A 26,388-nucleotide genomic window follows, 5' to 3' on the forward strand; every position below is an offset into this window, starting at 1 on the left:
ATGAATAAAGGAAGCCTCAGCCTCTTTACACTTATCACAAACAGCACTAATGTCAAGATAAAACCACAATAATTTAGTTTTAGACATATGAGCCCTGTGTACAACCTTAAACTGCAAAAGGCAGTGGCAAGCACATAAAGAGGTTGAATTGACTGACTTAAGAATTAAATCCCAAATCGCCTCAGATAGGGAGATATTTAGATCTTGTTCCCAGGCAGTTCTAATTTTATCAAAAGGGGCACGCCTCAAAATCACTAACTTACCCTGAATAACAGAAATTAAACCTTTACCCAATGGATTGATACCATGAAACAAGTCCAGAATATTTTTCACAGGCACCTCAGGAAAGTTTGATATCAAAGGGTTAATAAAATGTCTAATTTGAAGATTAGACTAAAGATAATACTAAAGAAATTAGTATTAAGTAGATTAAACTTTACAGACAATTGTTGAAAAGTTGCAAAACGATTATCTATGAAAAGATTTTCAAAGCACCTAATACCCTTTCTATGCCAGTCGTAAAATGTTGAATCCCGCATAGAAGGTAGGAAAAGATGATTGTGTAAAATAGGGCTAGAGAGAGAAAAACCATGAAGACCATTAAATTTTCTGAACTAAGCCCATATTCTTACAGTATGTCTGATAAGAGGATTAACAATAAGTCTAGGCAAATGACAAGGAAGTGCAGAAATTGAAAGATCCTTAGTAGAGTTCAACTCCATTGCCACCTATTTTGGGCAGTCAGACTTATTATGGAAGAAAGACCAAAAAAATAAGACAACGAATATTGGCTGCCCAATAATATAAATGAAAATTAGGCAAGGCCATACCACCTTCCTTTTTAGATTTTTGAAGATGAGCTTTATTAAGTCTAGGTGTTTACCCTTCCAGTGATAAGACGAAATAATAGAATCTAACCCATCAAAAAAAGCTTTAGAAATAAAAATTGGTAAAGACTGAAATCGCTACAAAAATTTAGGAAGGATATACATTTTAATAACATTAATATGACCTACAAGAGACATAGACAAGGTTGACCACCGTGTCAAGCTCTGTAGGGTTTAGAAGATTGGTAAAATTTTCTCGAAAAAGATTCTTAGAAGTTCTTTGTTACTGTAATACCAAGATAGGTGAACTGGTTGTTAACTACTTTAAAAGGGAGGTCATGGAATACTAAAGCTTGTGCTTCTCTATTGATTAGAAAGAGCTCACTCTTATGTAATTTGTTTATAGCCAGAAAGTTGGCTAAATTTATTAAGAAGTGAAAACATTGAGGGTAAGGAGGTAGTCAGGTTTGATATAAAAAATAAAAGATCGTCAGCGTGAAGGGAAGCTTTATGCTCAACACCTCCCCTCCAAATCCCCATCACTTCAGCACAGCTACGAATGAGTATTTTAATAAGGAGTGAATTGCAGCATATAGCTTTGATATCTCAATATTTTCCATTTTAAATGTGTTTATATTGCTGATTTAATTTTTTATTTAGAGATACAGCATGGTAACAGATTCTTCTGTCCCAATAAACCCATACGAACCTACTGCCCCATACAATTTCAGAATGTCTGAATCCTGACAGATAGCAGCAGACCTGAACATGATTCGCTGGCGCTGTTACAGCATTACGCTAACCACTTTGCTACCATGCTGCTCTGTAATGATCCGGGGAGTAGTTAATATATATATGTGTGCGTGTGTACACACACATACAGTACTGTGCAAATATATTAGGCACATGTAAAAAAAATCCTGTAAAGTGAAGATACTTTCAAAACTAATAAAAAGTTTCTAAGTATCAAAAAAATACCATAGAGAACAGTAAGTAGTAAAACACTAAATCAAATCAATATTTGGTGTGACTACTCTTTGGTTTTAAAACTTTGATGATGTTGCGATCAAGGCTTTGGAGGTCATACCATCTGTTGCAGAGCTCCTTGTTCTTCTTTTTGCTGAAGGTAGATCTTTATGACCTTGGCCATGTGTTTGGCGTCATTGTCCAACTGCAGAATGAAGTTGGGACCAATCAGACCCCTCCCTGATGGTATTGCATTATGTATGAGAACCTGCTTCTCAGCTTTGAGGATTCCATTAATTCTGACCAAATCACTAACTCCATTTGCAGAAAGTAGCCCCAAACCTGCAGGGAACCTCCACCATGCTTCACTCTTGGCTGAAGATACTCATCTGTGTAGCACTCTCCAGCTTTTCTACAGACAAACTGCAGCCTGTTTGAGCCGAATATTTCAAATTTTGACTCGTCAGTCCAAAGCATTTGCTCCCTTTGTTCAGCACGCCAGTCTTCTGTCTTAGTGCATAGGTGAGTCTCTTGGCTTTGTTTCTACTTGACAGGAATGGCTTTTTGGTGGCAACTCTTCCATGAAGGCCCCTTCTAACTGTACTTCTCTGGACCATAGAGGGGTGTACTTGGGTTCCAGTGGTTTCTTTGCTTTCAGAGCTGATAGCAGTGCTGGAGTTCTGATTCAGAAAGTATGTCAGTTTGATGTATCTCTCATTTGCTGTACTCAGTTTCCATGGCCAACCACTGCATTTCTGTCCTCAACCTTCTTCAGAAAAGCTTGGATAGCATATCTTGAAATTCCTGCCAGCCACAACATTTCTGCTTGGAGAAGACCCTGCTGATGCAGGGTGACCACCTTGTGTCTTGTTACTATGCACACTCTTGCCATGGTGTAAGAATTGACAATTTGAAGATTAACAGTCACATCTGCCACACCCTCACCTTTCAGTTTGGTTGTCCTTCACCCAGGTTGATTGCTTCTACGCGCATTTCTGTTTCGGTTAATCAGTTCAGGTCATTCAACTCATTATGCCTTTGATTATTAGCACCTGTTTCTTATATATGCACTGGGCTATATACCTACAAAGTAATGAATATTTTATTTGAAAAGTTATTTATTTGAAAAAGGACTTTTGCATAGTACTGTGTGTGTATGTGTGTGTGTGTGTATATATACTGTATATATATTTTTTTTAATTGAATTCAAAATACACATGGACTAAGATGTGCTATCACCAGTGGGATCATCAGTTGATCTGCCACCTGTCTTCAGGAGTTTCGGCCCACTTATGATCAAGACTCCCTATATATTACAGTCAACCATTTTATCTCATTTGAAGGGTCAGCACTTCACACAACATTCCATTAAACTACCAGTCTTTATTTAATTGTGCATAGACCTCACTGTAAAGGTCCTATCCAGCTTGGTGGCTGATTTGACTCCCAGGATATGAGAGCTTTGGGAATGGTGCAGTTCACCAGGATGCTGCCTAGATTAGAAGGTATTGTATGTGCTGTCTGGAGAGGTAGACAAACTTAGGTTATTTTCTCTGGGGCTGAGGGGAGACGTGATAGAAATCTCGTAAGATTATGAGAGCCATAGACAGCAGAGGCAGAACCTTTTTCCAGAATAGGAATGTCAAGTATTAGAAGACGTGCGTTTAAGATGAGAGAGGGGAAGTTTAAAGGAGATATGTGGGGCATTTTTTTAAACACAGAAAGTGGATGATGCCTGAAATGGGTTGTTATGTCTAATAGTGATAGGCGGTGCAGTAGTAGTATTTAAGAGGATGTTAGATTGTGAAATAAGTATGCAAGGAGTTGAGGGATAAAAGTCATGTATAGCTAGAGGAGAATTAGTTTAACTTGTTTTGGTGCGGGCATTGTGCACTGAAAGACCTGTTCCTGCGTTGATCTATTCTATGTGCTTCTTCTTTGTTGCTAAATTTGCTGTAAACAGGACCAGTTGGACTTGAGATAAACTGGACCATTAACGGGCTACTTTAAAAAAAATACCAATTTCAATTTTCATCAGTATTGCCAAGTTGATTATTTGAATTTCTCCTTTGAGTATAAACCCTTCATTGTTAAAGATATTATAAATTTTTTGGCTGAATGTCCATGGGTACTAATGTAAAATTTAAAGTTATGTAATTTCATTATGATTCTGTTAAATATTTATATTGATTTGTACGGCTATTAAAAATGTGTCTAATAAGCTGTTTTAGTTTAAAAGAATTTAACAGCATTCATTTGCTGTACATCAAATAGACCGAATTATTTAACAACTCTACTATACAAATATAATATTCCATCAGATCCTAATCTCTTGAGGTACATTAATGTAAACATAATAAGTAAAATTGATTCCAGCAGTAAAGGGGAAATGTGTTTTTAAATATACTAATTCATCAGTATTATGTAACTCATTATATTGCCAGGCTGAACAGAGACTTACTCTTGCATGACCCAATTTATTTTAGCCTTGATGAACTATCGAACCTAATGCTTTAGAATATTACTTTTACTTTCACGGCTGGTTTTTCTCCATCGAAACATTAGAGTGTAACTTGAGTGATGGAAGTGATGTGTGTTCACACCAGAGATTGTACACAGAATTGCCGTGCTGTGATACAGAGACAATCACTCAGTGCGATCTGTAACCAGGAAATTGGATCCATTGGATTCAGAACATAGAACAGTACAGCACAGTACAGACCCTTAGACCCATGCTGTTGTGTGAACATTTTAACTTGCTCTAAGATGAATCCAACCGTCTCTCCTACATTACTCTCTATTTTGCATCAATCTTGTGCCTATCTAAGAGTTTCTTCAATGCCCCTGATCTGCGTATCTACCTCTGCCACCACTCAGGCAGTGTGTTGCAGGCACTCGCCACTCTTTATGTTGAAAAACTTGTCTCTGACATCTCCCCTACATTTTCCTTCAATTGCCTTAAAACTATGCCCCCTGGCATTATCTATTTCAGTCCTGGGAAGAAGTCTCTGGCTATCCACTCTATTTGTGCCTCTTAACATTTTGTACACCTTTACCAAATCACCTTTTATCCTCCTTCACTCCAAAGAGAAAAGCCCTGACTTGCTCAATCTAATGTTTAACGATCCCCGTCAAAGATATATAAATATATGTGTCTGTGTGTGTGTATGTACACTTACATATACAGTAGCAGCAAAGGTTTGGGCACCCCGGTCAAAATTTCTGTTACTGTGAATAGTTAAGTGAGTAGAAGATGAACTGATCCCCAAAAGTCATAAAGTTAAAGATAAAACATTCTTTTCAACATTTTAAGCAAGATTAGTGTTTTATTTTTGTTTTGTACAATTTTACGGTGAAAAAAGGAAAGGAGCACCATGCAAAGTTTGGACACCCCAAGAGATTTGAGCTCTCAGATAACTTTTACCAAGGTCTCAGACCTTAATTAGCTTGTTCGGGCTATGGCTTGTTCACAGTCGTTGTTAGGAAAGGCCAGGTGATGCAAATTTCAAAGCTTTATAAATACCTGTTCCTCAAACCTTGTCCCAACAATCAGCAGCCATGGGCTCCTCTAAGCAACTGACTAGCACTCTGAAAATTAAAATAAATGATGCCCACAAAGCAGGAGAAGGCTATAAGAAGATAGCAAAGCATGTTCAGGTAGCCGTTTCCTCAGTTCATAATGTAATTAAGAAATGGCAGTTAACAGGAACAGTGGAGGTCAAGTTGAGATCTGGAAGACCAAGAAAATTTTCGGAGAGAGCTGCTGGTAGGATTGCTAGAAAGGCAAACCAAAACCCCTGTTTGACTGCAAAAGATCTTTTTTTAATATAATTTTTATTGAGTTTTTGAAGTGATTACATAGAAAGATAATGACTACCCTCCCCCCTCCCTTTAACCCTACCCCCCTCCCCCGATATATACCCCTAGCTGAAAGAAAAAGAAAAAGAAAGAAGAGCTGCCTGGATATTGGAAGGTTTCCACATACTCCACGGGATTCAAAATAAATTTAGTATATTTATTTATTACTTTCCCCAAGGGACCAATATCTTTATCATCAGAGCAACTAAATATGCCATCCTATCTTTTGTAGACTGCAAAAGATCTTCAGGAGGATTTAGCAGACTCTGGAGTGGTGGTGCACTATTCTACTATACAGTAACACCTGCACAAATATGACCATCATGGAAGAGTCATAAGAAGAAATCTTTTACTGCATCCTCACCACAAAATTCAGCTTCAGAAGTTTACAAAGGAACATCTAAACAAGCCTGGTGCATTTTGGAAACAAGTCCTGTAGACTGATGAAGTTAAAATAGAACTTTTTGGCTGCAATGAGCAAAGGTATGTTTGGAGGAAAAAGGGTGCACAATTTCATGAAAAGAACCCCTCTCCAACTGTTATGCATGGGGGTGGATCGATCATGCTTTGGGCTTATGTTGCAGCCAGTGGCACGGGGAACATTTCACTGGTAGAGGGAAGAACGAATTCAATTAAATACCAGCAAATTCTGGAAGCAAACGTTACACCGTCTGTAAAAAAGCTGAAGATGAAAAGAGGGAGGCTTCTACAACAGGATAATGATCCTAAACACACCTCAAAATCCACAATGGACTACCTCAAGAGGCGCAAACTGAAGGTTTTGCCATGGCCCTTACAGTCCCCCGACCTAGACATCATCGAGAATCTGCGGATAAACCTCAAAAGAGCAGTGCATGCAAGACGGCCCAAGAATCTCACGGAACTAGAAGCCTTTTGCGAGGAAGAATGGGCGAAAATCCCCCAAACAAGAATTGAAAGACTCTTAGCTGGCTACAGAAAGCATTTACAAGCTGTGATACTTGCCAAAGGGGGTGTTACTAAGTACTGACCATGCAGGGTGCCCAAACTTTTGCTTCGGGCCCTTTTCCTTTTTTGTTATTTTGAAGCTGTAAAAGATGGAAATAAAAAAGTAATCTTGCTGAAAATATTAAAGAAATGTGTCATCTTTAACTTTATGCCTTTTGGAAATCAGGTCACCTTTTACTCACTTAGCTATTCACAGTAACAGAAATTTTGACCAGGGGTGCCCAAACTTTTGTATTGCACTGTATATATGTGCTTATGTGTATCCATATGTGTGTATGTGTGGCTACATGTTTTTCTGGAGTGGCAAAGGAAAGGATGAGGGTAAAGAAGCCAGAGTTGGCTTTGCCATCGGGACCACAATCGTCAGGAATCTGGAAGCCCTCCCCAGAGGCATCAAAGATCGCCTCATGGTAAAGAGGCTGTCTCTGGAAGGCAAGACTCATCTGACTCTGATCAATGCCTACACACCCACCATGACCTACACCTCTGAACAGAAGGAACTGTTCTACCAGGAACTCAGCCAGCTACTACACTCTGTCTCCGAAGATGACAAGATCCTGCTACTTGGTGACTTTAATGCCCGAGTAGGCAGCGACGATCAGTCTCGGCGGGAAGTCATTGGCAAGCATGGCCTTGGAAAGGAGAATTCAAATGGGCAGCTACTACTCACCTTCTGCGCACAAAATGGGCTGACAATCACCAACATCCTCTTTCAGCTTCCAGACATCTACAACCTGGATGCACCCGCACTCCAAGTACTGGCACCTGATTGATACGTGATCACAGGCGCAGGGACATCAGGGATGTGATCATCACCAGAGCGATGAGGCGTGCAGACTGCTGGGCTGACCACATCCTGCTAAGAAGCAAGCTGTCATTTCAGATCACCAGCTGAAGGACCTCGATCAAAGGCACCAGGACCACAAGGAGAGACGACCCGACCCTTCAATGGCTGTAACGTGCCCGACCTGCGGGTGCACTTGTACTTCCCAGTCCGGGCTTCGCTCTCATCAGAGACATCACTGATGCCATCGTTATTCCCAATAGACTTCCAAGAAGATGGGTGCACGTGTGTGTGCGCGCTAGAAAAGGGATAACAGTATCATGAAAGATTCCACACACTGTGCTTATGGACTGTTTGTCCCACTACAATCAACGAAGAGGCTACATAGCATCTATGCCAAGACTACTAGTTAACTTTCCCCAAGCCGTCAAATTGATCAGCATCTCCAGGGAGACGCCACAAAGCGCTATAAAGACCAAGTGAAATTGTCCTTGAAAGCATGCAATATCCCTGAGACTGGTTGGGAGGCTTTGGCCAAAGACCGCAATGCCTGGCGCAAAACTGTGTGCAGTTTTAGGCTCCTTATTTTGGAAGGGATATACTGACATTGGAGAGGATTCTGAGAAGATTCGCGAGAATGATTCCAGGAATGAGAAGGTTACCGTATGAGGAACATCTGGCAGCTCTTGGGCTGTATTCCCTGGAGTTCAAGAGAATGAGGGGGGATCTCATAGAAACATTCCGAATGTGAAGAGGCCTAAACAGATCAGATATGGCAAAGTTATTTCCTGTGGTAAGGGATTCTAGGACAAGAGGACACAACTTCAGGATTGAAGGACGTCCTTTTAGAACTGAGATGCAGAGAAATTACTTCAGTCAGAGGGTGGTAAATCTGTGGAATTTGTTGCCACAAGCAGCTGTGGAGGCCAAGTCATTGGATGTATTTAAGGCAGAGATAGATAGGTTCTTGATTAGTCAGGGCATCAAAGGGTATGGGGTGAAAGCAGAGGAGTGGGATGACAGGATGAAGTGGATCAGCCTATGATTGAATAGCGGAACAGACTCGATGGGCCAAATGGGCTACTTCTGCTCCTATGTCTTATGGTCCATCCATTAACCCACCTACAACATCCACATCATCTAGCCTTACTTTATGTACATACATATAATCAATCTATGTATATAATCTGCCACAGACTGCAGCAGAGGCCATGTCTATGGATATATTTAGAGTGGAAATTGATCATTTCCTGTTTGGTCATGGCACCAAAGGATATGGCGAGAAGACAGGTGCATGGGGTTGAGTGGGATCCGGGATTAGTTAAGGTGGAATGGTGGAACAGACCCCATGAGATGAATGGCCTTATTCTGCTCCTATGTCTTATGGTCTTACAACAGTTACCTGTATATTATGTTTTGTAGGATTGCTTTTATATTTATATTTATAGTTTTTTATTGTGTTCATTATTCATACTGTGTTCTTTTTTATGCTGCATTAGATTCAGAGTAACAATCATTTCGTTGTCCTTTGCCCTTGGGTACTAAAGAATGGCAATAAACAATCTTGAATCTTGAGTAAGACATGTTCTGTAATCAAGGCAACATCTTGGTAACTCTCCTTTGTAAAACGTCCTCATCCTTTTTATAATGACACAATCAGAACGCAACACAATATTTTAGAGTGTGGTCTAATCAGTGTTTTACAGAACTGCAATATTACCTTGCAGCTCTTGACTAATAAAGGTCAGCATAGCATGTACACCTTCTCAACCACTTTTTTTTAATGGTCCAAATCATACATTAAAGCAGCTGTGGCTGAGGTAGATGATGAAAATGATCATTCTCAGATGAAATTGTGCACATCAGGAAAGTGGCCAAGGGACCTATGTGTGGAATTCGCCTTATTCTTAATATTTTCCCAAGTCACTCAAGTACCTAATATTGTGTCGTACTGTTGCTCATCTGTCTTTGTAAATTGAAACTTATGAGCTTCATGCACGCCCATAAAAAGTCAAGGTGTGCTTTGCACAAAGTTTTGCAGAGAGACCTCACATAAAGGACCAACATTCCAAGATCGATACCTTTCCCCACATCCATTTGCAATGGTTAGGATAATGAGGTCAGGGTTATCAAACATCATGTGTACCCTTTTCATACAGATCATCTCTGAGCTGCAATAAATAGGTTTCAAAACTTAAATTGTTTTTCTTTATTACACTGAACAACAAAAGTTTTGCTTCCTGAATACTTTTGGTTGGGTGATTTCAATTCATAATTCAAGTGAATTAAAATGTTGCTCACAATGTAAGCTGAAAGGTTTTCTATCTTGTCAAAGCATGCCTGGGCATGCTTAGGTAGGGCTGATGCTGCATGGCAGGACAGGTTTTAGAAAGGCTATAAATTTTCGTGAAGGATTTTGATATTTGAGACAGATGTTTCCCAGAATAACTGATGTCAAAATTAAGAAGGCATTTTTGTTGGTCCAAAAATGAAACAGGTCATTAATGACAGGCAATTCAAAGAACTTCTAGTGGGACCAGAGAAAAAGGCATTCAAGAATGTTGGTGAAAATTTTCTTGGCAACTACAGAGCACCAAACTATGTGCAGCTGGTTGGCAACATGCTTTAAGCATACAAAACCAGGAATGCAACATGTCATGAAAGATTCATTTTCTGCATTCCCATTAAGATATATTCCATACAAATCTTGGTGCTGTCAGTGATGAGAATGGTGAAAGGTTTCAACAGGACATTGCAGCTGTGGCAAAACCGTACCAGGGCAACTGGAATACATCAATGCTGGCTCAGCTACTGAGTACAAATGGAAGTTGTTAACAGCATTTTTACCTTAGTTGATGCAAAGCATCATCACCATTATGCAATTAAATGCATTATATTCAATAAAAGTTAACTTCTTGTTTCTCCAAATTCCTACTTGATACAGGCACTCAAATTACAAACGTATTTTTGTGTTCAGCTTTGAACAGTCTATCATAAACAAGAAAATTCTAAGGAAGCAACACTTTTGAAAGATTTGTTGTCCTGCGTTATTGTTTGCTTGAAGCATGTGAAGGAAAATTTTTAATACACTCTAAAGCTAAGGAAGTGGTTTTTCTTCAATAATCCCCAACAGTTAAGAGTAACTGGTACATCTTTGCAATTTAGACACTGGATGTTTAAACTAGTTGTAATTTGAGCCAGTTATATTATTTATTACAAAGCCCTTTCACTTAATTGTGAAGCAGCGTCTATGTATTCCTATTTTTTTTCTTCCTTCTCTTTAAACCTCCTGTCATTGTGAGCAATTTCTCCCAAATGCTTTATTAGTTTATTTAAAGAATCAGAATTGATTTAAAGAAAAATTCAATTAAGTTAATGTCATTTTTCTAATGTCAGCAAACCTGATCACCTTTCCTTATGACTTAGATTTCTGTCATTGTATATCATTCCTTGTCCCCTTAAAAGTCAAAATATCGTTACAGTTTTGACAGAAGATTGTCATCCTGTAATGTTAACTCTTTTTCTCCCATGTATCCTTAATGACTGACCATTTCCAGCAAGATCTGTTTAGGTTCCCAACATCCACATCCTGTTGCTGCTGTATCTATTCAGGATCTTGGATAAGTTTCAACCAGTATCTTACTTGCTATCAAGATCAGTGTTAGAACATCGAACAATACAGCACATGAGTGGGCTCTTCAGGCCGCGATATTGTCCTGTAGTAATGAAGCAATGGCACCTAAATGCACTAAGGTCTTCAGCGTGCACATGATCGATATCCCTCCATTCCCTGCACACCTCTATCTACCCTGCCTGTTCTTCCACCATCATTCCTTGCAGAATATTCTAAGCACCTACTATTCTCTGTGTTTAAAAAAAAACTTGCCCTGAAGCTTCTACCGCGTCTACCCTCAGCCTCCACCGTTCCGGAAAGAAACAACCCAAGTTTCTTCAACCTCTGCTTATAGCTTGTACCCGCTAATCTGGACAGCATTTTGGTAAATCTCTTCTGCACCCTCTACATCCTTCTTATAATGAGACTACCAGAATTGAATGCAATACACCAAATGTAACTTAGCCAGAGTTTTTATACAACATTATTTTGTTGAATGATTACCATTTACAATTAGATATTACTTTATTTTTTCCAATGTATATCTCATTTATTTGTATTTAGTATTTAATACCCCATTTCTTCAGAAAATTGACATCCAAATATTAGTTAATACTAAATATTTATTATTACATTCTTCATACATCTCCAAAGTGATATCCATTGTGGATGGGATGTTAAAGTGTTTGTACTAATTGCTGTGTTTAGATAGTTGGCATAGTCCTACAAACCAGTGAACATTTTCCAGTGTTGTTCTGATGGTTGGCTCAGAGATTGTGAACCTGTTCTTGAAAAGGACCAGCTGTTGAGTGGTGGTGTGGAATCTCAAACCTGCATTTAAGGTGAGAGGGTGAAAGATGTGCAGATCAAGTTTTTTTTTCTACGTGTACTGGTAGGTACCTAGAATGCACTGCCAAGGATGGTGATAGTAAGTCTTTCCCAAAGTTAAATGCTGGAAGCACTCAACAGCTCAAGCAGAGAAACAGTTAACATTTCAGGTGCAGGGCCCTTTATCAGAAAGCTAGGAAAACAAGTTAGTTTTCAGTAGGAGAGAAGGTGGAAGGGAAATGAATGGAACAGAGGGAGTACTCTGATGGGGGTAAGATCAAATGGGTTAGTGGACTAGGTACTAAAACGTGATACTTCTTTTCCTATGTATTATGTTGTAGTATATCTGTAGGACATATCAGCAGGACATGTATGACAAGAATAAGAAAAACTGAGCTAAAATGACGTGAAGCAGAAATTGCTAGTTAGGATACAGACAAAGTAAGAACATGTAACCCCAAGTTTTTATTTTGCTTCCTGGCATTATAGGTCACAGTTTTTGTACACCGTAGCTTCTGATTTTTACTTGTGATTGGCAGGGATCAACAAGAGGCTGGTTTCCCTGATTCTCCATATGCATGCTTTCCCATTGAAAGGTGGCAGTGATGCTGGGAGAAAGTTGCTGTCTTCCGTCAAGCAGATAATAAAAAAAAATCAGTAATGAACAGGGAGCCTGACTAATGCTGCACTTGAGCTAGATACAACAAAAATCTTTGTGATGGACAATTACCTGCTTACAGTGTGCTTCAGTTCCCGCTGAAGGGTGAGTGGCTTTGGATTGGGTTGAAATATTCCTGTTGCATAGCAGCTTGGCAAAAGGACTGCTGCAAGTTGAGAAAGTAAAGTAACACAAGTGACAGTATTCTGAAATTAGCCACCCGGCTGGCTTCTTTCTAATACTCCTGACCCCGTAAATAACCATGCATTGTCTAATTGTCTCTGTTTCAACAACTTGCTCTCATAAGCAATCAGCTAATATCAGGTCAAAATTCATTCAGTCTTTGGTGTGCAGTTCATAGTTAATTATGTCCCTAAACATTATCCCTTAATGTTTTCTGTAACTGTGCCTAGTATTCAATGGTAGTTCCATCTTATTTTTGTAAAAACAAAATGAGCACTGGTTTGTGTCGATTTAACAATTTGATGAAATCCTTTGTAAAATTGTCTCCCAACAAACGGAAGACAAAATTGACGTGGGTTCAAAAGGCATGATGAAAATAATGCATTAAAATGCTTATGTATGTAAACATGCTGATTTACTACATCAGAAGCAAAACAAATTTATCTGTTGTATTTCATTTCCTTATGGATTAAGGCAGCTTTTTGTCCATTATAATGAAATGCATTATAAAACTGCAGGTCATTAATAGGAAATTCTGCTGGCAGTTTTACATTTCTTCCAGATTCTAAATTAACTCATAGAATGTGAATGTTAGGTCTAAATTTTCTGGGTTTGGAGGCTTAAGGTAGTACCTCACAGCTGGAGGGCTTGAATTTCTCTGTTTACCTTGGTGTGATCTCTTGGACAATAGGAGCTGGTTGTGAAACACATCATAAATGTCAAAAATGCTAGGTGTAGAGTTGGAAACAGGCCATTCAGCCCAACCCATCCATACTATTCATTGTGTCCTGCTGAGTTAGTCCCATTTGTAAGTATTTGGCTCCTATCCCTCTGAACCTTTCCTATCCAAATGTCTTCTAAATGTTGATATTGTACCTGCCTCAACCACTTCCTCTGGCAGCTCATTGCATATATACACACACCACCCTTGGCATGCAGAAGTTGTCCTTTTTCAGTATTTCTGCTTTCACCTTTATCAGATGCCTCAAGTTTTGGTTCCCTTTCCCTGTGAAGAAGATTGTGTGCATTCACCCTATCTCTGCTCTTCATGATTTTATACACCTCTGTATCAGATCACCTCCTACGCTCCTATCCTGCCCAAACTTTACCTGTAACTAAGGTGCTCGAGTCTTGGCAACGTTCTTGTAAGTCTCAGTCATCAGCCGGCATCCATGGGGAGAGAAACAGAGTCAAGGGTTCTTCAAAACAGCTTTTAAAATGGCTGTAGAGTGGCGCAGTTGGTAGAGTGGCTGCCTCACAACTCCAGAGACCCAGGTTCACTCCTGACCTTACATTCCGTGTGACTATCTTGTTTTTCTACAGGGTGTCCCGTTTCATCTCATATCCTAAACATATGCAGGTTGGTAGGTCAATTGGCCGCTGTTGTGGGTGGGTTGTAGAATTTGTGTGCAATAGTTGAGAATCTTACGAGAACGAAGTGGGATTAGTGTAGGTTTATTATAAATGGGGCTTGGTGGACACAATAGACAGAAAAGCCCTGTTTGGTGATGTATCCTTTACTTGAAATATTTGTGTCTCTACCTACCAATGTTGCTTGACCTGCTGAGTAGATCCTGCATTTCCTGTTTCCATTTTAGACATCCAGCAGCTGTACTTTTTGGCTGCAATAACTGAAACAAGCCACCCCACGTAACTGGGAGCTCCCAGCCAACATTTGATATGCTGTCATGTGCCACCGCCTCAAAATTTGAGGTTACATGAACCTGTGCGCTCTGTTCTCGAATTTGCATCCCATACTTTGTCAGTTGCTCCTCGGCTTCCCAACATTCAACTTTTAAGTTCCCAAGCTTGTTTTCAGATCCCAGTAGTCTAAACCCAAAATGGGAACATCCTCAGCAATTGGTGCCTGTCGTCTTGGCTGGGATTATCTATGACTCAGAGCTAATACTAGGTGACAAGGGTTGCCTTGGCAAAGCACTTAATTCACAAAGTGCTTTATTCCACTCATCTATCAAATGCAAAGTTTTTTTTAAGTAATTCTACATTATTTTTGGCTCTCAGACACTTGCACAAGGTTATTGTACCATTAAATGCATCTGGGCTCAAATTCTGTTGCAATCCTGAAAGACTGTGAGTTGAAAATTAAAGCCAAGGCCTTGTTGTTAAACCCTGAAGGAGTGTTGCAGATTAATCCCTCAACACACACAAAATGCTAGGGAAACTCAGCAGGCCAGGTGGCATCTATGGAAAAGAGTACGGTCGACGTTTTGGGCCAAGACTCTTCAGCGGGAATGGAGAAGAAAAGCTGAGTAGATTTAAAAGGTGGAGGAGAGGAGGGAGAAACACAAGGTGATAGGTGAAACCGGGAAGGGGAGGGGGAAGTAAAGAGCTGGGAAGTTGAATGATGGAAGAGCTACAGGGTTGGAGAAGAGAGAATGTAATAGGGGAGGACAAGCCCATGGAAGGAAAAAAAAGGGGGTAGAAGCACCGGAGGGAGGTGATGGGCGGGCAAGGCGATATGGTGAGAGGGGGAAAAGGGGATTGGGGAATAGTGAAGGGGGATGGGGGCGTTACCAGAAGTTTGAGAAATCGATGTTCTTGCCATCAAGTTGAAAGCTACCCAGACAGAATGTAAGGTCTTGATCCTCCAACCTGAGTATGGCCTCATTGCAACAGCAGAGTAGGCTATAGGTAGGTATATCTGAATGGAAATGGGAAGTGGAATTAAAATGGGTGGCCGCTGGAAGATCCCGTTTCTTCTGGTGGACAAAGCATAGGTGCTCAATGAAGCGGTCTTTCAATCTACGTCAGGTCTCACTGATTTATAGGAGGCCACACCAGGAGCACCAAAAACAGTATATGACCCCAACAGACTCACAGGTGAAATATCACCAAACCTTAAAGGACTGTTTGGGGCCTTGAATGGGAGTGAGTGAGGAGGTGTAGGGGCAAGTGTAGCATTTGTTCCACTTCCAAGGATAAGTGCCAGGAGGGAGATCAATGGGAAGAGATGAATGGACAAAAGAGTTGCTTAGGGAAGGATCCCTGTGGAAAGGAGAAAGTGGGGGGGAGAGAAAGGTGTATTGGTGGTTGGATCCATTGGCAATGATGGAAGTTACGGAGAATTGCGTGCTGGATGCGGAAACTGGTGGGGTGATAGGTGAGGACAATAGGACCCCCATCCCTGGTAGAGTGACGGGCGGATGGGGTGAGAGTAGACTTGCATGAAATGGACGAGATGCAGTTGAGGGCAGTATTGATGGTGGAGGAAGCTCCTTTCTTTGAAAAGGAGGACATCTCTGTTCAGGTATGTAAAACTTCATCCTGAGTGCAGATGTGACGGAGTCAAAGGCATTGACAAAAGTTGATGGCATTTTTACAAGTAACAGGGTGAGAAGAGGTCTAGTCCTGCTAGCTGTGAGAGTCCATGGGTTTATAATTGATAAGCTGCCTCCAGAGGTAGGGACAGAAACGTTGACTGTACTCTTTTCCATAGTTGCTGCCTGGCCTTTTGAGTCCCTCCAGCATTTTGTGTGTGTGTTGCTTGGATTTCCTGCATTTGCAGATTTTCTCTTGTTTAAGATTAATCCCTCATTCATTTATCCCACAATAAACCCTATCACATTGTGGTTGAGGGAGCTTACAGTGGGCCTTTATCTACAATAGTCAATGTTTCTTCACTGCTGACAACACAATTTGGAAAGATGTTCATGCAAAGCTCATTCAGAAAGTAATGAAGCATGGGATCCAAGGAGACCTTGCTTTGTGGATCCAGAATTGGCTTGCCCACAGAAGGCAAAGGGTGATTGTAGATAGTTTGTATTCTACATGGAGGTTGGTGACCATTGGTGTTCCACAGGGATCTGTTTTGGGACCCCTCCTCTTTGTGATTTTTATAAATGACCTGGATGATGAAGTAGAAGGGTGGGTTAGTAAGTTTGTTGATGACACAAAAGTTAGGAGTGTTGTAGGTAGTCTGGAGGGTTGTCAGAGGTTACAGAGGGACATTGATAGGATGCAGAACTGGGCTGAGAAGTGGCAGATGGAATTCAACCCAGATTAGTGTGAAGTGGTTCATTTTGGTAGGTCAAATTTGAAGACAGAATATAATATTAATGGTAAGACTGTTGGCAATGCGGAGGATCAGTGAGATCTTGGGATCTGTGTCCATAGGACACTCAAAGCTGCTGTGCAGGTTGACAGTGTTGTTAGGAAGGTGTATGGTGTGATGGCCTTCATCAACCATCTGATTGGGTTCAGGAGCTGTAAGGTAGTGTTAAAGCTTTATAAGACCTTGGTTAGACCCGATTTGGAGTACTGAGAGAGTGCAGAGGAGATATACAAGGATGTTGCCTGCTTATGAGAGTAGGTTGAGTGAACTTGGCCTTTTCTCCTTGGAGCGACAGAGGATGAGAGGTGACCTGATAGAGGTGTATAAGATGGTGAGAGGCATTGATCGTGTAAATAGCCAGGGCTGACATGGATAACATGAGGGGGAATAGTTTTAAGGTGCTTGGAAGTAGGGACACAGGGGAAGTCAGAGGTAAGTTTTTTTACAGAGAGAGTCATGGGTGTGTGGAATGCACTGCCAGTGACAGTGGTAGAGGCAGATGCGATAGGGTCTTTTAAGAGACTCTTAGATAGGTACATGGAGCTTAGAAAAATAGGGGGTTATGAGGTGGGGAAATTCTAGGCAGTTTCTAGAGTAGATTACATGGTCGGCACAATATTGTGGGCTGAAGGCCCTGTAATGTGCTGTAGATTTCTATGTTCTATGTTCTATGTTCTAAAGGCACTCACAAGGGTAAATGCTTTCCTTTCCGCTTTCCCCTTTCTCCCTGACTCCTGAAATTGTTATGGAAATAATGTGTAGTGGATGGTAAAAGAAGTTGCTCACTAAGCAGGAATGTTTATATCAATGTGTGTACAGCACCAAACAGGCCCTTTCAGCCCAGCTCAGCCGGTCCAGTTGTACTGCCTATCCACATGGCCTGTGTTAGGCCCATATTCCTCTGTGTCCTTCCTATCAAGTAAATATCCGAATGTCCTTTGAGCATAATTCAGGGAGATTTGATAGAGGCTTACAAGATTTTGAGGGATTGAGATAGGATAAATGTAAGGAGGCTTTTTTCAACTGAGATTGAGTGGGACTGCAACTAGATGACATAAGTTAGGGGTGAAAGGTGAAAAGTTTAAGGGGAATATGAGGGGAAGCTTCTTCATTCAGAGGGTGGTGAGCGTGGAATGAGCTGCCGGTGCAAGTGATACATACAAGCTCGATTTCAACGTTAGAGTAGCCTGGATAGGTACATGGAGAGTAGAGGTATGGATGACCATGGTCTGGGTGCAGTTCGATGGGACCAGACAGTTTAAATGGTTTGGCATGGACTAGATGGGCTGAAGAGCCTGTTTGTGCTGTACATTTCAATGACTCTAATTGTACCTGCCTCCAGTATCTTCTATTGCAGCTCATACTAGATATTTGCAACCCTCTGTGTGAAGAATTAATGCCTCCGTTCGCCTTTATAATTCTCCCCTCTCACCTTAAGCTTATACTGTCTAATTCTGGACTCCCTCTATCCTGGGGGGAAAGATTCTGACTATCTATCCTATCTATTGTCCTTCATCATTTTATAGACTTTATAGTTACTCCTCAGTCACTGATGTTCCAGTGAGAATTGAGACCATTTATTTTTCTCTATTGTTTGAAATGTTTTCACCTTTAACTTGATGTTCAATCTGAATGTGGTTCAGCAAAGTTCACAGCATCTCTGTACCTTTAAATTTAGCCATCTTTTATTCACGAAAGGCTTGCATTCCTATAAAATATTCAAGGAAGCAAAATTTTGTAAATCAGAAGGCTGGGCTAAAATTTATCATTGTCAGTACAAGTAGATTTCTGCCTGTGTATTAATTATACTGCAAAATAGCTTTGAAAATTGAAAATGTGAAACCTAAGAGAGTCGGTATTCTTCAAAGGCCTGATAGTGAAAATTCATAAAATAAGTGTTTATAAAATTAATGAAATATTGTACCTCCTGGTATCTGTTGAGGTGTCCCACTGTTATATCAGTTCTTGTTCTGAAGGAGTTTCTTCTCTTGCAATGTTACTGCCATTGATCTTGAGACCTGGATCTCCAAAAGGTATTGTGACAGAGGAGAACAACGAAAGAAAATCTTGTATTTCTTAAATGCCTTTAATCTGACATCAATCCAAAGTGCATTATAGGTGTCAGGTGTATTCACTGTTCACAAAAAAAAAATGTCGGTAGCTTCCCTCAAGCAGCAACATGATGTTTGTTGAAGATAAGTGTACTGTATCTAGTACCCAAGGGATTATTCCTTCAGCATTATATAAAGTTAGAAAATAACTTTAATTAACTTAGAAAATAACAAATTACTTTTGCCAACTTGTAGAAGTTAAAAAATAAACTGCCTCAATTAAAGAAAAATCTGGTATTCTAAGCATTAATTTAAGAAATAGTAGGTTTTTAACAATCAAAATTAATTTCTTTTAATTTTTCAGAAGAATTGAACTTCATTGCAGTTAAATACATCGCCATTAAAAATATAACTGCTATTTTATCGCAAGTGAAAGTTTATTACTTATGACATATTTTTGCCACAAATTATTCTCTTATATAATAATTAAAAGGTTGTGCTGTTATTCAGAGGAACTGTACACATTTTATAAGGCATTGTAGATTGAATAGATTACTGTTCCTTTTCAAGCACAGTAAAACATAATGTATATTTGTGCAAAACCTAATGTATATTTGGGCAAAAAAACACAATCATGGTAGTGCAAGAGGAGGTGCATGGTCTTCTGCTGCTGAGGTAGGAATTGGTTTGTGTAAGTTCATTCACTGATTTCTCAAGTATGCATGGAAACTTTAGTAATCTGCATCTGACCATTATCTGACTCTGTAGTGACATGTGCCGTGCTCTCTGTCCACTCACTGGAGCCTTGGCTCTCCCACACCCCTTAAATTTACCTGGTTCTATTGGTTATGCTCCCTCGAAAAATTGGAATTGGAAATTCTTTGGCGTATTATGCTGCAAAATAACATCCAACAGTTCGGAATGTCAGCTAGGCTGACACAATTAGACCCTCAAGTGCGCCAAGTTAATGGAGTTTTACTGGTATTATTTCAATAAGACCATAAGATACAGCAGCAGAATTAGGCCATTTGGCTCATTGAATCAGCTCTACTATTTCATCGTGGTTGATCCATTTTCCTCACAGCTCCAATCTCCTACCTCCTCCTCATAACACTTTATGCTCTGACTAATATAAACCACTGCCTTAAATATGCACCATGACTTGGCCTTCACAACTGCCTGTGGCAATGAATTCCACAGATTCATCACTCTCTGGCTAAAGAAATTCCTCCTCATATCCTTTCTAAATGGACGTTCCTGTATTCTGAGGTTGTCTCCTCAGATCCTAGACTCCCCAGCATAGGAAACATCCTCTCCACATTCCAGTCTATCAACATTTGATAGGTTTCAATGAGATCCCCTCTCTCATTCTTCTGAATTCCAGGGAGTACTGGAATCCATCAGTCAGTTCTCATATGGTAATCCTTTCAATCCTGAAATAATTCTTTGAACCTCCTCTGAATCCTCTTTTACTCTTTATACGTCTGAAGAAACTTTTGATATCCTCATTAATATTACAGTACTGACTAGGTTATCTTCAGATTCCATTTTTTCACTCTTTTCCGGCTTTATGACTTTTTTAGTTGCCTGCTGTTCCTTTTCTAAAGCTTCCCAATCCTCTTAACTTACCACTAATTTTTGCTCTATTATATGCTCTCTCTTTGGCTTTTATGTTGGCTTTGAATTCCTTGTCAGCTAGGGTTACGTCATCCTGTCTTTAAGATGCTTTTTCTTTGGGATCTATCTATTCTGCGCCTTCGGAATTGCTCCCAGAAATTTCAGCCATTGCTACTTTTCCGTCATCCTTGCTTCTGTCCTCTTCCAATCAATTTTGCCAGCCCCTCTCTTACCTTTGTTATTCCCTTTACTCCACTGTAATACTGCTAAATGTGACTTCAGCTTCTCCCTCTCAAATTGCAGGGTGAATTCTATCATATTATGATCACTGACATCTAAGGGGACCTTTAGCTTCAGCTCTCTAATCAATTTTGGTTCATTGCACAACACTCAATCCAGAATAGCTGATCTCCTAGTGGGCTCAACCACGAGCTGCTCTAAAAAGCATTCTTGTTAGAATTCTGCAAATACCCCCTCATGTGATCCGACACCAACCTGATTTTCCCAATTTACCTGTACATTGAAATCCCCCATGACTATCGTAACATTGCCCTTTTGAGATGCCTTTTCTATTTCCTGTTGTAATTTGGAGCACTCATCTTTGCTACTATTGAGAGGTCTGTATATAACTCCCATCGGGGGCTTTTTCCCCTTGCAGTTTCTTTGCCTACCTACAAGGATTCTACAGCTTCCAATTTTATGTCACCTCTTTCTAAGGATTTTATTTCATTTTCTACCAACAGAGCCACCTCATCCCCTCTGCCAACCTGCCTGCCCTTTATATACAATGTGTATCCTTGGACGTTAAGCTCCCAGCTTTAATCTTCTTTCAGCCACGGCTCAGTGATGCCCACAAAGTCATAACTGCCAATCTCTAACTCTGCTATGTTTATTTACCTTATTCCATATACTGTGTGCATTCAAATATAACACCTTCAATCTTGTTTTTATCCCCCTTTTATATTGCACTTCATCCCACTGACTGCAATTTTGCCTTATCATCAGCCTGTCCTTGCTAGCAGTCTCACTACTCACTGTCTCTGTTTGTATACCAACTGCCTCATCCCCAGCCCTATCACTCCAGTTCCCATCCCCCTGACAAATTAGTTTAAATCTCCCCAGCTGCTCTAGCAAACCTGCCTGCAAGGACATTGCCCCTCCCCTCTGGTTTAGATGTAACCCATCCCTTTTTAACAGGTTTAAACTTCCTTAGAAGAGATTGCAGTGATCCAGAAATCTGAACTCCTGCCACTACACCAGTTATTCAGCCATGCATACTCCTGCCAGATCTTTCTATTCTTACCTTCACTGGTGCGTGGCGCAGACAGCAATTCGGAGATTACTACCCTGGTGGTCCTGCTTTTCAGATTTCTACCAAGTTCCCTAAAATCTCAGGACCGCCTCGCCTCTCCTACCTATGTTACCAGTATGTACAGTGCGTATAAGAAGTATTCACACCTCTTGGAAGTTTCCATGTTTCACAATACCGAATCACAGTGGATTTAATTTGGCTTTTTTTGACACTGATCAACAGAAAAAGACTATTTCGTGCCAAAGTGAAAACAGATCTCTACAAAATGATCTAAATTAAATACTAATATAAAACACAAAATAATTGATTGCATAAGTATTCACCCCTTTCAAGTCAGTATTTAGTAGATCCACCTTTGGCACCAATTACAGCCTTGAGTCTATGTGGATCGGTCTCTATCAACTTTGCACATCTGGACACTGCAATTTTTCTCCATTCTTCTTTATAAAACTGTTTAAGCTCTGTCAGATTACATGGGGATTGTGAGTGAACAGCCCTATTCAAGTCCTGCCACAAATTCTCAATTGGATTGAGGACTGGACTCTGATTTGGCCACTCCAGGACATTAACTTCGTTGTTTTTAAACCATTCCTGTGTAGCTTTGGCTTTGTGCTTGGGGTCATTGTCTTGCTGGAAAACCAATGTTCTCCCAAGTCGCAGTTCTCTTGCAGACTGCATCAGGTTTTCCCCCAGGATTTCCCTGTATTTTGCAGCATTCATTTTACCCTCTACTATCACAAACCTTCCAGGCCCTGCTGCAATGAAGCAACCCCACAGCATGATGTAGTCATCACCATGCGTCACGGGAGAGACAAAGAGTTTTTGATGGTGTGCGGTGTTCGGCTTACGCCAAATGTAGTGTTTAATCTATTGCCCAGAAAGCTCAATTTTGGTTTCGCAGACCATAGGACCTTTTTCCAGCTGACTTCAGAGTCTCCCACATGCCTTCTGGCAAACTGTAGCTGAGATTTCATGTGAGTTTTTTTCAACAGTGGCTTTCTCTTTGCCACGCTCCCATAAAGCTGTGACTGATGAAGCACCCAAGTAACAGTTGTTGTGTGCACAGTCTCTCCCATCTCAGCCACTGAAGCTTGTAACTCCTCCAGGGTTGTCATAGGTCTCTTGGTAGTCTCCCTCACTACTCCCCTTCTTGCAGTCATTCAGTTTTTGAGGACAGCCTGCTCTAGGCAGATTTACAACTGTGCCATATTCTTTCCATTTCTAGATGATGACTTAACTGTATTCCAGGGGATATTCACTGACTTGGAAATTTTCTTGCATCCATCTCCTGACTTGTATTTGTCAGTAAACTTTTTGCAGAGTTGCTTGAAGTGTTCCTTTGTCTTCATGGTGTAGTTTTTGCCAGGACACTGAGTCACCAGCAGTTGGACTCCCAGATACAGTACAGGTGTATTTTTACTGCAATCAATTGAAACACCTTGACTGCACATGGTGATCTCCATTTAACTAATTATGTGACTTCTAGAATCAGTTGGCTGCACCAGTGATGATTTGGTGTGTCATATTAAAGGGGGTGAATATTTATGCAATCAATTATTTTGCTTTTTATATTTAAAATTAATTTAGACCACTCTGTAGAGATTTGTTTTCAGTTTGACACGGATGTCTTTTTCTGTTGATCAGTGTCAATTAAAAGCCAAATTAAATCCACTGTGATTCAATGCTATGAAACAATAAAACCCGGGGGGAGTGGGGTGAATACTTTTTATGGGCACTGTACCACGGCTTCAGGCTGCTCACCTGTAGAATGCCGTGCACCCGATCTATGACATCCCTGGCCCTGGCACCTGGGAGACAGCATGCCATCTGGGTCTCTCTTTTGCAAACACAGAATCTTGTCTCAATCTCCCTTCACTACTGCAGTCCTCCTCAGCTGTCTTCTTTTCTGAGCCACAGCAACAGACTCAGTGCCAGGGACCTTGTCACTGCAGCTGCCTCCCCCCCCCCCCACCCCACACTGGTGGGTCATCCCCCACAACAGTATCCAAGCCGGTACACTTATTATCGTGGGGAATGGCCTCAGGGGTACTTTGTACTGGCTGCTCTGTCCTGACTTTAATTCATAGAAGTCGAGAGGAGATAGTCCCTGCTGTGTCTGAGGTGCTGGTCATGTTTCCCAGAAAACAATGGAGACTCCATTTTAAAATCACATCATTAGAGGCATAGCTGAGTTTATGAAACAAGCTGTACAGGTGCAACTTATTTCCTTCTGTTTGAGGTATATGTTTAAATCATGCAAGTAGAGTTTTCCTGATATTTCTCCAAGTTAATCTGGGCACACAGTGCACACTTTCATAGTTACTGCATCCTTAAGCACAACAGACATTCATTCAATAAACTGGCATTTAATCATTATTTACTGGAATTAATGCAACACTGAAACAGTGCAAAAGTTTGCAGGTGCTGGAAATCTGAAATCAAGAGAAAATATTGTGATCTCAGCTGGTTGTGTCCAGTCTCAAAATTGAGCTGTATTTTCTCCCTCCATAGTTGCTTCATGGTCTGCTAAGTATCCTCAGCATTTTTTGTACTCGTATCTGTTTTCTCTTTAAGGGATAAGCCATTTTGTCTCTTTTTTCCAATTATTTGTGGTTAATTTTGATTCTGAAGGAATGTGCGCATTTTCTATATTCCAACCTCTTCATTTCCTGAGCTTCCTCCTTCTGAATTATTTACATGATTTTGAAAGCTTTTGCCCAGCTTATAAAGGAATTTGATGATGAAATGGAAAGCTGTTGACAATGGTAGAATGATTGATGCTCTTGAGAACATAAGAGCTTGAAACTGTAGCTAGCTTTTCAACACTTCTTGCCGACTCCACCACTCAGAGATCATGGCTGATCCTTCTTGCACTCATCCCATTTTCCACTGATTCCTATATTTTCCAAAATACTATCGATCTCTTGTTTTGAATAACTCTGTAAATGAGTTTCCACTGTCCTTTTAGATAGGGAATTCTAAGGATCCAAGGATTGAAATACTGCAGATGTTGAAAATCTGAAATAAAAGTCAGAAAATACCGGAAATGCTCAGCAGGTTGAGTAGCATCTGTGGAGCTGACATTGGAATCAAAAGCCTTTTGTTATAACCAGGAAAAGTTAGAAGTGATAAGTTGTAAGTTGCAAAGAAGTGGATGGGACTGCGTAGTTGAAGAGAACAAAGGGAATCTCTGTGGCTATATGAAGAGAAAGAGAGAACTGGTACTGGTTGAGGAAGACAAAGAAATGTTGTTTGCCAATCTACAGTATATGGAGTGGATTTAAATAGAAAGAGACTTTTTCATCTTCACCAGCAGCTTAACTCCCCATCTCACAGCATCATTCCATGCAATGTATTAACCTCTCCCATCTTCCTTCTATGTATCTGTATGGATGACATCCAAACATAAGATTTTTAGTATCCCAATAAACCAATAGTTGAAGTTTATTACCATGGCATAAAAATCCAGGATATAAATTCTATGTTGTTTAGGTGCTCCAGAGCAGAGTGAGATTGTGTTCACTGTAGATCTATTGTGGTAGAGGGCAAATTTGTAGTGGGTTTAGGTCCTTGCTCAGGCAGGACTTAATTCTAACCATAACTAACCTCTCAAAACATTATTATGGTAGATGGGAGTGCTACCAGTAAATAGTCATGGAGGCAGCTCACCCTGTTCTTCTTGGGCACTGGTATGATTGCTGTGCTTTGGAAAGAGGTGGGAACCTCTGACTTCAACATTGAGAGGCTGAAGATGTCCTTGAATACTTTAGCTAGCTGATCAGCACAGTTGTTCAGTACCAAGCCAGTATACCATCAGGGCCTGATGCCTTGCAAGGATTCACTTTTATGAAAGATGTTCTGACATCAGCCTCAACATATTATTATCAGAGTTACAAAATACACATGGACTGAGATGTTAACTGTCCTGTGCTATCACCAGTGGGATCATCAGTTGATCTGCCACCTGTCTTCAGGAGTTTCAGCCCGCTTATGATCAAGACTCCCTCGAGGTGGTGGGCCAGCAGCGCTAAAGCACCACCTCCCACTGGTGAGCTTAAAAACTTGGCATCTGTCTCTATCAGTCACTTCCATCCAACAGATAGTCTGCTCTTCAGGTGTCTATGCAACTACTGAAGAGTTTGCAAGATATGTATACACTGTCTGACTATCTGCCCCTCTGGACATACTTGGTCCACACCCATGCTGATACTTTCTCTGCTGCCTCAGCTACAGCCCTGCTGGTTGACTTGATCTCTCTTCTAGTGAAGCCAAGGTCACGCAGCCACTTCTGGAAAGTGAACGCAATAAACCCACAGCAGCCTACTTCAAATGGATAGCATAAGACCTTCCACCCTCTGTCTCTGCACTCTGATCTTAATTCTGCATACTTGGTTAACTTGCGCTCATGGGCTTCATCGATGTTGTCTTCCCAGGGGACTGTGAGTTCACCAATAACCACTTCTCTACTGGTGTCAGACCATACGATTATATCTGGACGCAATGTTGAGAAAGCTATTTGCTCCGGGAAACTGCCTTTCCTGTCTAGGTCAGCCCTGACACACCAATCATTGGCTGAAGAAAGTATATGTACTGTTTACTGTTAATTTCACGCGAACAAGGAATTTTGTTGCA

At 40.6% G+C, this 26,388-nt stretch overlaps 1 protein-coding gene across 2 annotated transcripts in view; it reads left to right on the forward strand.

Moving 5' to 3' along the window:
• Nucleotides 1-26,388, forward strand: part of ctdp1 (CTD (carboxy-terminal domain, RNA polymerase II, polypeptide A) phosphatase, subunit 1) — a 353,744-nt gene that overhangs the window by 319,913 nt on the left and 7,443 nt on the right. Inside the window, exon 13 of one of the 2 annotated variants that reach the window (XM_072261682.1) lies at nucleotides 5,884-6,049. The exons of the other annotated variant lie outside the window; for it this stretch is intronic. Coding sequence (XP_072117783.1) covers nucleotides 5,884-5,911 — 28 coding nt within the window. The 3' untranslated portion in view covers nucleotides 5,912-6,049. Of the gene's footprint in view, nucleotides 1-5,883; nucleotides 6,050-26,388 lie in introns of those variants that run through there. 2 annotated transcript variants of the gene reach the window in all.

The sequence above is a fragment of the Mobula birostris genome, chromosome 1, assembly GCF_030028105.1.
Source record: "Mobula birostris isolate sMobBir1 chromosome 1, sMobBir1.hap1, whole genome shotgun sequence".
NCBI lineage: Eukaryota > Metazoa > Chordata > Chondrichthyes > Myliobatiformes > Myliobatidae > Mobula > Mobula birostris.